This window comes from Antedon mediterranea, chromosome 3 (assembly GCF_964355755.1).
Source record: "Antedon mediterranea chromosome 3, ecAntMedi1.1, whole genome shotgun sequence".
Classification (NCBI taxonomy): Eukaryota; Metazoa; Echinodermata; class Crinoidea; order Comatulida; family Antedonidae; genus Antedon; species Antedon mediterranea.
The window spans coordinates 10903058-10916410 of record NC_092672.1 but is presented as its reverse complement, the minus strand read 5'-3'; the positions used below and the strand labels follow the sequence as shown (position 1 = coordinate 10916410).

The 13353-nt window shown below is 34.3% G+C and overlaps 1 protein-coding gene across 1 annotated transcript in view; it reads right to left on the bottom strand.

The window, feature by feature from the left end:
• LOC140044024 (polyamine-transporting ATPase 13A3-like) overlaps positions 1 to 13353 on the bottom strand; it is a 28565-nt gene that overhangs the window by 4945 nt on the left and 10267 nt on the right. The window contains exons 12-24 of the mRNA XM_072088505.1: positions 11083 to 11240; positions 10457 to 10645; positions 8308 to 8514; positions 7151 to 7246; positions 6307 to 6460; positions 5256 to 5376; positions 5013 to 5137; positions 4475 to 4662; positions 4262 to 4363; positions 3897 to 3976; positions 3417 to 3569; positions 2440 to 2536; positions 815 to 887 (exon numbers count right to left, since the gene is read on the bottom strand). Of these exons, the coding sequence (XP_071944606.1) occupies positions 815 to 887; positions 2440 to 2536; positions 3417 to 3569; positions 3897 to 3976; positions 4262 to 4363; positions 4475 to 4662; positions 5013 to 5137; positions 5256 to 5376; positions 6307 to 6460; positions 7151 to 7246; positions 8308 to 8514; positions 10457 to 10645; positions 11083 to 11240 (1743 nt within the window). The remainder of the gene's footprint in view (positions 1 to 814; positions 888 to 2439; positions 2537 to 3416; positions 3570 to 3896; positions 3977 to 4261; positions 4364 to 4474; positions 4663 to 5012; positions 5138 to 5255; positions 5377 to 6306; positions 6461 to 7150; positions 7247 to 8307; positions 8515 to 10456; positions 10646 to 11082; positions 11241 to 13353) is intronic.

Here is a 13353-nt window from a genome sequence, read left to right as displayed (position 1 = left end):
CTCACCAAAGGCTGATGAAAAGTGCTATAAAAAATAGTACATTCCATTTGTACAAATTTCCACTGTCTAATTAGACTGCCTGTTCACACACACCCATGCAAACAGCAGAATATAAACCAACATATTGACTCACTTTACATAAAGACACTAATTTTGAACAGACATCTCAAAGACGAATTATCAAGCTTTCGATTTTGCAAACCAAAACAAATCTAAATTCGTTCGTTCGTTCGTTTTTATTTCACAATGCATCAAACTTAATAGTTTTACAAAATAATTCAAAGTATTAAATAAAAAATGCAAAGCCTGGAAAAGACCAAATAAGCTCAATATAGAGCTTTAAGCCTGGTTTCACCAGAACAAAATACACTAATAAATGTATCAATACAATAAACAATAATTAAATATTAATTAAAGTAGTAGAAATAATATTATATATATTAAATACACAATTACGCTACAGGACAACACAAACACAACAAGAGGACAAACGTAAATCTAAATAAACAGCACGCTTTGAATAAACGCCACATCAAATAAATACCTCCCATAGATTCATTTAGAATAAAATCTGGGGTTTATTTATTTCCTCAAGTAAAAGCCCGCCACAGGCATTATTTACACAATTTTGGATAATACATTTCTATTTGTTTTAATTAATTAATATTTAGGGCATATTTATTTTAGTTTGCATGTTAAATTTAAACCAAAAAATAAACACCTCCCAGAATAAATGCCTCACTCGAAAAAACGCCTCCCTAAAAACCATTCTGAACAATAAATGAACCTTGAAAAAATCTTTTGAAATAATTACTTAATATTGCAACAGTTGTGGTAATAGCCAAATCTGCATAAAGAAATTGCTTATCACTCAGATTAGAATTAATCTGTAAAAAAAAAAGATAAACACGAGACAGGTTACAAAATGGTCATTCAATGTTTAAAAAAAAAAAGAGAATACCAGTAAGCATTGTTTTTCTGGTAAACTCTTGTATAAGATGATATTGTACAATAATTCTACTACAACACCCATTTTTGTTAAAAAGCATAGAGAATATACAGACTATGGCCTGTTTGACACTAAGGGCGCGTTTATACAACACGCTATTACACGCATATTCTACACGCCTACGAAAAGTGTGTTGTATAACAACAAAGAGATTCCGTGTAATGAGATTTTAATTGCAAAAAAGGCTACTTGGCTGAATCCTAAAATTTGGTGGATTCCCGGTCGCCGTTACCGTGTTGGAAGTGTCCTCAGGGTATATTTTGACCTCTCGTTAAAACAGGTCGTAATATCAATCATTGCTAACAAGATTGGGCCCATTTATTGCTGCTTCGCTGCCAGCAATCATCCTCCTACCACGTCTTACGCCTAGCCTAGTGGGGCCAACTCGTAGTGGTAGTAGGCCTCTATCGTTTCCCACTCCAAACAGAATAAAAAAAATAACATCGCAAAAATGGCATCTTCTTCCATAGTGTATAGATGAAACAATGAAACCCTTAAAATAACTTTTATTAATTTAAATGAACCGAGAACAAAATAAACAACAATGCAAACGTGAACAAATACAATATAATGAAAATGGTAAAAACCGCGCGAATACATCGGACAGCGAGGAGGCGACGATGATTGTTGACAACTCAGCCAATTCAAGCGCGATCAACGATTTGACCTTTTATCCTAGCATGCACTGCGTGTTGATGAAACTTCCGGTATAACACGGTATCGTGATTTCTAGTATAACAGCAAACGTTAATGTGGGTTGACCTCGGTCCGAACAACACGCTAAAAATTAAAGCCGTGTTCAAATTTAGAGTGTTGTATAAACACGACCTTTGTTACCATAGGATATTTTAAAGAAATGTAAATGGGGAATAACCTGCAAACCTACTGGGCTGAATTACACACAACTTTCTACTCTCGTAAGGGTCCCTCCCTCAATGTAAGGTGCTGGCACCAAATGGCACCTGTTAGTCTTTTCACAATGACAGGGGCTGAATAGACCAGTACACCGTGGTAACCCCATACTCTTCCAAAAGATTTACTGTGTTTTTTAAAGTGCACACAAGCCAGATATGTACACTGAATCTTGAGTTTTAAGTCCTTGAGAATAATTGTTCTACCACCAGAAGAATTATCAAGGTGTGCATTGAATCTGTGCCGATTGTATAGCTATGGTTTGCAGCAACCCTGCCTTTAACCGCTCAACCTGTTTTTTTATCTAACAAGCCCAGCCTGGGAAATACACCCAGCCTGAGATACAAGCCCACATTGCGGTACTGTACAAGTCAATCCCATATTTGAACTAATTTAAATGTAAAACAACACATCAAACCACTAAATTTGAATGCTGTGATATATGTACACACAAACTTGGGCCAACACCGAGGAGGGTAAGGCGTAGATAAAAGTTAGCACAATAACAGTAAACTTACCCAATATAGTATAGTGACTGAGATATATTGTATTAAACTGTAGAGGGCCATATACTTGAATACTCCAAAAGAGGTGACAAGACTTGCTCTGCCTTCTCTGAAAAATATAATTATTACAAATAAGAATCATATAATGGTTTTAAATTTATATAGTGCAAAATACAAATAGTCCCTATGCACTGTTTACCACAAATGTAAAAATGAAAAAAGTTGATGTAAAATAAACCAGAAAAAAGCCCAAAAATGGAATCTCACATCACCACACTGTTTCACTAACTTGTCAAGACAAGGTAGCTATTACTACTATAGATATTAGATCAGATTTTAAAGCAGAACAAATTGCAAGCCGTCAACATAGTGAGTGAGTGGCCGAGCGGTTAAGACAGTGGAACCGTAATCACGTAGCCATAACATTGGCAGGGGTTCGAGGCTCACTCACTCCATGGTTCTGGTGGTAGAACGAGTCTTCTCGGATAAGGACTATAAACCGTAGGTCCAGTGTACACAACTTGCTCGTGTGCACTTTAAAGAATCTAGTACATCTTTCGAGATGAGTAGGGGGTTACCCCGGTGTATTAGTACATCACAGCCACTGATCACCAACTGGGCCCTCTGGGAGATCAGTCTTTGACTGAAGAGGTCACCCAGTATAAAGATAAAACAAACAAACAAACAAAACATATTTCTGTCTTTAGGTAATATATTTTTTCATTAAAATGGTCCTCAGTTTAACTGTGAAGTTAAAAAATAAATAAATAAATAAATAAATAGTAAAATACTGACCCACGGCAAACACCTCACAATGACTACCATGATCAGATAATACTGTGGCAGCACCAGGACAATCCTGGTATTTGTACACACATTTATACAACGCTAATGCCGATACAAGTAGTATATTAATAACAGAATTTGTAAACGCATATTTATTTTTCAAACAGGATATAATCGCAACGGTATAAAGTCTATTACAGTACCTGATTAACTTTGGTACACATGATATATTTGCAATCTGTGACGTGAAAGGCGAGGCTACTGATGCCTCGGCTTCAGACAATGAGATGCCAGCGTGTGCAGCCTTGAGGGCACCACAATCATTGGCTCCATCACCGCACATCCCAACACTGTATCTGCATGAATCAAAATATAAAAAGTGATAGTTTTGTTTTACTGTAAGTCTGGTACTCAATAAGTGTTCATAATGTTTTACCATTAGACGTGCTGTACGCACAATGAATTTTATGAATCACAGGCAACAGTTTGTCACTTTGAAGTTATTACTCTTTTTACTACCCCTCCCTCGCCTTTTGGAATTATCCCGACACCTCCCTTTTTTATTTGAATTCATGGACCAAGGTCAGAAATTATTCAAATGTTGAACCCAAAAAGTACAAATATGGGGGTATTATTTTTAGTTTACCAGTGTTTTCAAAAACATTAAAAGCAGCTATAATTACCCTAATGCTTGCAATTCTTCTACTAGTTGAACTTTTTGGTCAGGAGACATCCTTGCAAACACAGTTCCTCTTTGCACTATCTTTATTAAAAAACAGCAGAAAATATAAATCTATGAATTCAAAATACCTGTATATAACCCACAATCCAAAAATTCCAAGTTAGGTGGTAAAACTAAAGCCTTGTTCGCAAAATGGTAAATTTAACAAATGTAACTTCACCCCAGCCAGCGGTAAATGTGATCCTTGTTCGCACTTGGACATTTTTCATGCAAATTTAACGATTATGTTAAAAACTATGATGGACTTGCATGGTGAAGGTCATGTGTTTACCGGAGACTGTCATATTAATAATAAATAATGCCTACCTTTGGCATAAGGTCTTGAAAATGATTTTTGATTACAGCAAATGATTTTCCAGTCACAGCAAAATTATACGTGGAACAAGGAATGTCTTCAGTAAATGTTTTCTGAAAAAAAAAAACCATCACCATCCAACTAATAATAAATACATTCATCATTTGTATACTAGTAGTTTATAGTATCTTTATGATAAAACAGCCTTAATAAAAATGACTCACTAATTGGATACTATCAGCTTTACTATTCTGTGTATATCCTTCCGCTGTTGTTGCATCTGATTCAGTCCATTCAATACAAGCTTGTACATTTTCAGAGGGAGGAGAAGCACAAACATGAATAATTCTTGAATTGGGTTCAATCATGCCACAATCTCTGGCAACACTAGTGGCAGTTAGAACATTGTCTCCTGATAAAATAAAATGGCAAGTATAACTTATAATAACTAAAATATTTACAGTAGCTTATTTGAGTAAGAGCGTGTTGGGCATTGAACTCCTGATCATGGGGTTAGGAGCTTGAGACCAACAAACAAATACTTAACCCTTTGAAGACATGGCCCATATCCCATACGGGGTAATTTACTGTCCCAGGATGTTAGGCCCGTATATGTATGGGGTCACTGAATTGCACTTTTTGAGCATTTAACAAAAAAAATGGACAAAACATTTTAAAAAAACAATAAAACAAAAAGGAGTTGATAATTTGGCTTTATATTCGCCTTTAGGACCTTTTTCAAATCATTGCTTTGCACTATACCTGTCACCATGACTGTTCGTATATCAGCCTCTCTTAGCAGATGGATGATCGGTGTTGTCTCTGGTTTTAGCATGTTTTGTAGAATTAACAGGCCTAAGAATTGCAAGTCATTCTCAACTTCAGATCTGTTGGAATCAATAATAAGACATATTTAAGTAACTTACATACTGTACATTCGGTAGTCTTGCGATTTTAAATAAGCTTATATAACAACTGTATATATAAAGAGACAATTAAACTTGCCTTGATATTTTATGAGCATGATGCCATGAAAGTTTTAGGTCAAGAGGTCTCCAAGCTAGACCAATCACACGCAATCCTTTCTCTGTGTATGCATGTAGCTCTTCATGAAACTTTGATGGGACTGTGTGAAGAAAAATCTAATCTTTAGTGAACTGATAAGAGCATTACAAGATTTATTTTTACTCATGCTGTTTAGACTATGAAGAACAGCATTTTTCCATGAGATAGGTGTTTCTTTGACCAATTTCTTTTTAAATGGGCAAACAAATTTGGCCATTTATATCAGCTATATTTACACGTCACACATTGAGGTCGCAGAGAGGCTAGCTCAGTGCACACATGCATGTGTTCTGCAAACTAAATTTCACAGAAAATTCTCAAGGGTTGATATTGTGACACAGAAACTATATATACTATCTATTATTTTTTCTCACTTCACAGTCTATTGTAATAGGGACTTTAGATTTTCATGTCGACTGCTACCCTATCATTTTTATGATAGCGCATGCGCTAGGTGACTGATACATCAACTGACAAATTAAAACACTTGTTCAGTTACATTTTGACGTTTGCTCTCTGACATGAGTACTAGTGGACGTATGACGTCATAACACTGCAATGTTTACCAAAATCATGGCCGAGAATGTATTGCGATGATTTTTTTGAGAATGTAGTAAAGTTAATTTCAGTCAAATTATATCTGCAATCTATGAATTATTGATTTGTATTGGTTATTTTAAATAAAGCTTTTAATAATACAGGTTATGGCCTGGGTTTTATCACTAGGATGCCAGCCTTTAATTAAGGATCTTGGCTAGGCCTAAGCTACACACTTAGCATGATCTAAGCCTGTGTACTTCCACCGACCTAGTGAGGTGAAATAGCACCACAGACGAGTGCTACTATGGAGCACCGGCACTTCAATGTAAATGTCCACTTAATCTAAATGTTCATATATCTGTCGACGGGAACAGTCGACTATTACCCATGTGGACGTGACTGTCGTGTGCACGTTTACTCAATCTAAATGTCCTTATTAATACACACTGACCTGTAGTTTTATTGCACATAGATACGACCATTTCTGGTGCTCCCTTCATGTACACATCCATGTTGGGTGCGCCTAGAGTTCGAGTTATCACACTCATACGTTGTAATGATGACGAGAATGGAAACTGACGAACTATACCAATCTCGTACGGTGTCTAAAAATAAAAATAACATTAGCTTTTCCTATTACACAGAGAAAACATATTCATACAATATCACTTGTCAAAAAAAAGATGGAAATTTAAAAACTGAAAAATTCATGAATGTATAACAGTAGCAGACGACAACAGTAAAATAAAGTTCACCTATAGTGATGGACACACACGATTCAGAAGAAATAATAATGGGAATTGTAACAACATTTAAACAATATAGAGTAAAATGGTTTCATTCTGAGGGTTTGCGAATTAACTGTGTATAGGCAACTGCTAACATTTGTGTTGAACCATAGCCCAATTGAAAACTTGGAATAAAATAATTGAATTAAAACATGTGTATTTGATCATGTATTATATTGGTGGAAGAACTACATCTATCATTAATGTTATTATGTGTCAATAATTTAACACATTGTTCTTTGGTTTTGAGATGGCCAACCTTTCATATATAATAAATAGTTCAAACAAAATAACCTACTGTAAGCATGTAACCTTAAAGCTCTGTCTACACTATCAAACTAGTTTGACAAAGTGTGATGTGCCCAAATATGGTAATGATATTCCCAAATATGGCCGTGATATGACATCATCCTGTCCATATGGGCACATCACATTTTTGTTGTCACATACAGTTTGATAATGTAGACAGAGCTTTAGTGTACTTGAACATAACAAACTTGATCTCACCTGGCTGTCTGAATTGATATAAGTATCAGCTGTGGTTGGCTTGACAATGGTTGGCATCATGTTATCAACTTTGTCTTTACCTTGCTCTTGCAATAACTAAATTAAAAAACAATACCATTCACTGAATACAGATGTAGATTAACGAGTCCTCACGTTAGACACCAATTACTTCATATTGATATGTAGTTCATTGATTGTAAACCAGTAATAATTAATTTAAGCCGATTTTACACTAGGCGAATTTGTTCGCGCGAATCGAAAGTGTCATGCTCTGCGCATGCGTATTCGAGTTTCTGTCTCCCTTCTTCAACGAATTCTAGTTCCTTTGATTTTCGCTTCAGCAAAATTTACTAGTTCAAATTGTTTCTACTTTTTGCGAAGCGAAATATTGTGCAACCAATCAGAGCTCAGGAAATGAGTTATGACGCTTTCATGAGCACTCATGCAAATCAAAAGCTAAGCAACCACGCGAGGAACATGAACGTCGCAGCTATTCCCTTGTAGTGGAAAGAGAGTAGGCGATTTTTTTCTCTTTGAAACGTTGGATTTGCGCGAACAAATTCGCCTAGTGGAAAACCGGCTTTACGCTTCAAGTCAGTTTCGTCAAGGTTACAATCAATGAACTACACATCAATGTACAGTTACCAATTGAAACCAAATGTTTGTTTTCTTTAAACTCCTCTAAACATGAATTTTTTTCAATGAAAATCCTCTATTTCAAATTATAATTGCACCAGGAATTGTGTCATAAACATTGTACAGTAAGTATAGGTATAGACAAAATCCCAGTTCGCTCAGCTGTAAATAAGTACCAAGTTGAAAATACTAGGAAGAAAAAAGGCGGCGTGGAAAGGAACTGGCCACCCTACCACATGATGCCGAGGCTTAGTACAATAAGCTTCTAACAGCTCATTCCCCTATGTTCAGTATGAACACGGGACTGACCTATCCTATAGGTATAGGGAAATTAGTGCCCAAAATGCTTGTTATGATTGATACTCAACTCAATTCCAGAAGTCTTTTCAGCATTCACCTATTATATTATAACTTGAATACAATTGAACTGCCCAGTGTTTGATACTGTACCTCTCTTGGTACTTCTAAATTTTGACAATTAACATTTAGTTCCAATGTCCTTCTTTATCAAATTTACTCACCCATTTTGTTGCTTCAAACATTTTGAGATCTAAAGGATCCCCGCTGATGATTCCATCAATGATAGTAAGGGAATGGCATGTTGCCATGCAAGAAAGGAATGGGCCATGAGACAGTTCATCGACATGCTCGAGTAATGGGAGGAAGTGATCATCTAATACTGGCACTACACCTAACATGTCCAATCCATCTTCTGTAAGTGTTCCAGTCTATATTCAACAATTGTAATCAATGCATTTGTATTTTTTTGATTAATTGTAAATAGAATTTAAACACAGCATATTTGAAGCAGAGAAGTGAAACTGAATAGGAAAGTTAGGCTTTCCATAAATGAAAATATTCTTCCTATTCAATAAATACAAACATTCATTATTTGTTTTATAACAAACATAGCTATTGTTCTATGGCATACTTTTAATCAATAATCAGCTGCTTCCAACTTGAATCTAATGTCAACGGTTGGACCATGAAAACCCTTTGTAAATTTTGTGGGAAGCAGTTATAGACATAACTAGAATTTAATTCGTCACTTTGACGAATTATAGGTGATCATTTTTATCATTTTAATGAAATTAAAAATTTTTAAACATGCATGTACATTAACATACGATCGTAAAAAGTCACCATCCTACGACATGACGCATACACGCTTATAGTGCTGAGTTGTACATAATATGTGTCATATAATATGTACAGTATACTGTATATCCATATACAGTGTAGCATAGGTGAAATTACGGGACCCACATCATGTTCTAATTTGTTGGTATGATGACGTTGTCAAAATAAACTTGAAGATCAAAATTTTGAAAGACAATGAATTGAGCAAAAGATTATAAGATTTGGAAGAAAATTTGGCACGTAGAAACGCACTGCGCGCTCTTTGAAATTTGTATAAATTTAACGAAAGAGAGGAAAAAAACTACTTTTTAACTTCAACTGGCCATTTCATAATGTCACAACATCCGATAGGCTTAATTTTTATATGAATTCATATCTACATTTCATCAGCTTTCATAATAAATTATAATCATCAAGGTCACATTTTATTCTGAAGAGCTGTAAGATATTCAACATTATGGTGTAAGTGAAATTACACGACCTATGTTATTCAAGTTTTTATGCGTGATAACGTCATAAAAATGAAAATGTTGACAACTCATGAGAAAGATAATTAATTGAGCAATCATATACTAAAATTTGAGCAAAAATCGGGCACAAAATAACCGAGATGCGGTCTGTTGAATGTGATAATCTATGACGAAAGCGAAAAAAACCTAATTTTTAAATTCGAGTGGCCATTTGGTGACATCAAAACATTTTGTACGTCAAATGTGTACATGAATTCATATCTACAACTCAATGGCTTCCAGAATAATAAAAAAAAATTGAGGGTCATCGTGCATTCTGAAGAATTATTTTCATTTTATAAATGCCTTATTTTTCACCATTTTCAGCACTTTGATGCTATTTATTTGCGCTTTTTGTCATTTTGAACCTGCTCATATAGCGTTATTTTAAGTCGGAACGGATTCAAATTTGGTGAATGTACTAAGGATGGTGAGTAAAATGCGATTTCTAAAAAAAATCGTATTTTTACACTTTTTAAGATTACTGCTAAGATTTTGAAACACGCAAATGGCCTAATTCATGCTCTAAATTGATCAAAACTTAATTTTGAGCTTTTTAATTTTTTAACGCGCGATTTGACGCGTATGACCCTACGTGCGCGTGCGTTTTATTAGTTAATATTTTTACTCTTGACCTGAAGTTTATTTATAGTGAAATTCATTAATATGTGATAATGAATTATGGAGATATGATTGATAATGTGATTTCACAAAATGGCGTATAAATGACGTCACGGATAAGTGATCGTGCTGAAAAGCTTATTAGGACTAAGTTAAAGTATTTGAAAGACATTGTGAAATTTTGGTAATCATTGACATTAAACTTTTTGAGATAATTGTTACACAAAATAGTGTACAGAAACAAATAAAAACAACAATAAAGATTTGATACAACAACAATAGGTGATCATTTTATTCTTAATGATCACCTAATTATCAGTCCTGCGATAGGAGGAGATAGAGTTAAAAAACAGTACGTCATTACTGATATTATAATATAGATGTGGAGATTAATACATACTTTGTCAAAACAGAATAATTTGAGTTTCCCGCAAACATTGATTCTCTGAGGACTAATACAGAAGATCTTGGCCGCCTTCAATCGATTCTGAGCATACACTGTACCCACTGTCATGGCTGCTGGAAGAGCAGGAGGTACTGCAATGGTGATGATATCTAAAGCTTTCACGATTATATCAAACACATGTGCCTGTAAAAATAAGCAAATACATCAATATTTATAAAGAAAAATAACTTTAAATCCAGTAAAATGTATTGCTGCAAACTATTCCATTATACCTTGAGGGAAAAAAGGAATTCAACAAATGTATATGTGTATGGGTATGTTCCACTCTGGAACACAACAACCAATAAACAAATGTATTGTGGGATATTACAAGTGAATAAACAATGTATTGTGGGATACCATAAGCAAATAAATAAATTAACTGTGGGATAGACACAAGAAGCATTATTTAAATAATTAACATTATTGCAATTTAATCATTATCTATTTCTCTTCTTTTTAGAGAAAAGGCAGGACAATAATAAGTACTACTACTACGCAGTACAAAATATTCAAAATAATTGAGAAATAAATTTGAAATGATTCCACCAATAAAAATTAGTATCTAACAAATAACTTACACCATCTTTAATGAGAACAAATATTGTATAGACGATTCCAATGGCCGATATTGCGAAGAGGGCGCCAATAAACTTCAATGCATCTTTGTAAAACTTGAAACCAATTGGCTTGGGGAATAGAATTGAACGAATTAGTTGGCCTTTTGTGCTGCTAAAACCTATAAAGATAAAAAAAAATCAAAATCTTCAATTAAAAGTATTAATGCAAGATATGGGTCATTAGCTTGTTTCACATTCACAATTTAATATGATCTGCGCAAATGTGATCTTCAATGTGAACCTGCAGGAATTAAATAACATGATCTTCTTTATCTATATATAAATTTACGTAAGGGCAAAATTCGATAAATCGAGCGTTATTTCTAGAATGTTTACTCGATGGTATATCAAGTTGGTTCATACTACTGTTGGTACTGATTTTAACCACCTGATGTAACCCTGTTTACTAATTAAATTGAGTTCGGTAATTAGTTATTGACGATTAAAACGTATTTAGGTTCAACGATTTGCCCCAAATAGGGGTGTTTTCTGATCGTGGTATACACTGTCTAATGGATGTCAATTTGAAAAATACCCGCATACAATAATACGAGGACACTTCGCATTTTCGTATCTCCTCCTACGATAATTGTTTTTAATAGCTGAAAACCGGTTGAACAGCTAGAGTACAGCGTCATAATGTTGAAGACAGGCCGATTTTCTCTAAAAAATTCTATTTTGATACATTTAATATAGGTTTATACAAATGTATTGATTTGCGATGAATGGAACATTCCAATCTCTGTTCCACAAGTGTCTATTCCCTCAGGCGTCGTAAAGGCAAGTACTGTATACTCGTAACAGAAATTCGATCCATTTTTTTTCAATCTGTGCTGCAGAGGTTGGATATAGATTTTTTTTAACGTATAATGAGCTAGCGTTTTCAGTCGCCGTATATTATGTACAAATCTTTATTATTGCAGTTAAACCACCCCGGGAACCACCCACATCATCACCCTTCCCTCACTGGCATGAGTAGCGTTGTAAAGCCAGTAGAGGATAGGCCTACGGTGGTACGAAGGATCAACAACAACTTTGGTGGGTAGGGTAGGAACCAACTTAAGTATGAATTGGCTCTATAAACAATTGAAAACTATTAGGCCTACTAATTAAGTTGAGTTAGAAAATTTAATATTTATTAACGATTAAATCGAATTTATGATTTGCCCCGAATAGAGGTGGTTTTCACAAATTGTTTAACATTATAATAGTAATTACATCGTAATGTTTTACTGTGTTTAGTGGTATATTATTTGTAAAACATGAAAACAATTAATATTTCGTTACTAAATGGATAAAGAATATATTTAAAAATTGTTACTCTTTGCACCCATCCTCTTTCCCATCCCTCAACCATAATGTTACATACAAAACACAAATTAAGTTTGTTTAAATTTGACTTAAACAATTGGTCTCATTTTGTGACAAGTTTCTCTTTCGGAAGTAATTCCCAGGGTGCTAATTTTAGTTGAGTACATAATTCACAGTGTCTATTTATTCGTTCCTGTAAACGACATGTATTATTGTCCTGCATTATTGTACATTTGAAATCGCCAGTTTTTTAACGCTGAAATTATTATGTATTCGAGAACCATCTGTGGGCACGACCTAGATGGTACGCGAGCGAAGCGAGCGTACCATCTAGTCAGATTAATTCTTGCTAACATAATCTTCTTTATCACATTAATTCGTGCTAACATGATCTTCTTTATCACATTAATTCGTGCTAACATGATCTTCTTTATCACATTAATTCGTGCTAACATAATCTTCTTTATCACATTAATTCGTGCTAACATAATCTTCTTTATCACATTAATTCGTGCTAACATGATCTTCTTTATCACATTAATTCGTGCTAACATGATCTTCTTTATCACATTAATTCTTGCTAACTGATCTTCTTTATCAAATTAATTCTTGCTAACTGATCTTCTTTATCACATTAATTTTTGCTAACATGATCTTCAAGAACATGTTAATTAACATAATTATTTAGTATTCCAGCATTGCACACTATAATTGGCCAAAACAAGACACCTCGTTAGCATAAATAGATCATGATTTAATTTCTATGGTTTCCCATTATTCTAGATGACGATAAAGTCACAACATTTTATAGACAAGTTGTGCTGTGTTTTTAATAAACAGCAAAGAACTGAGTATATTTTATCTTGTATTGTGTTGTAACTAAGAACATGTACATGTGGACCAAACTTATTACCTAAATGT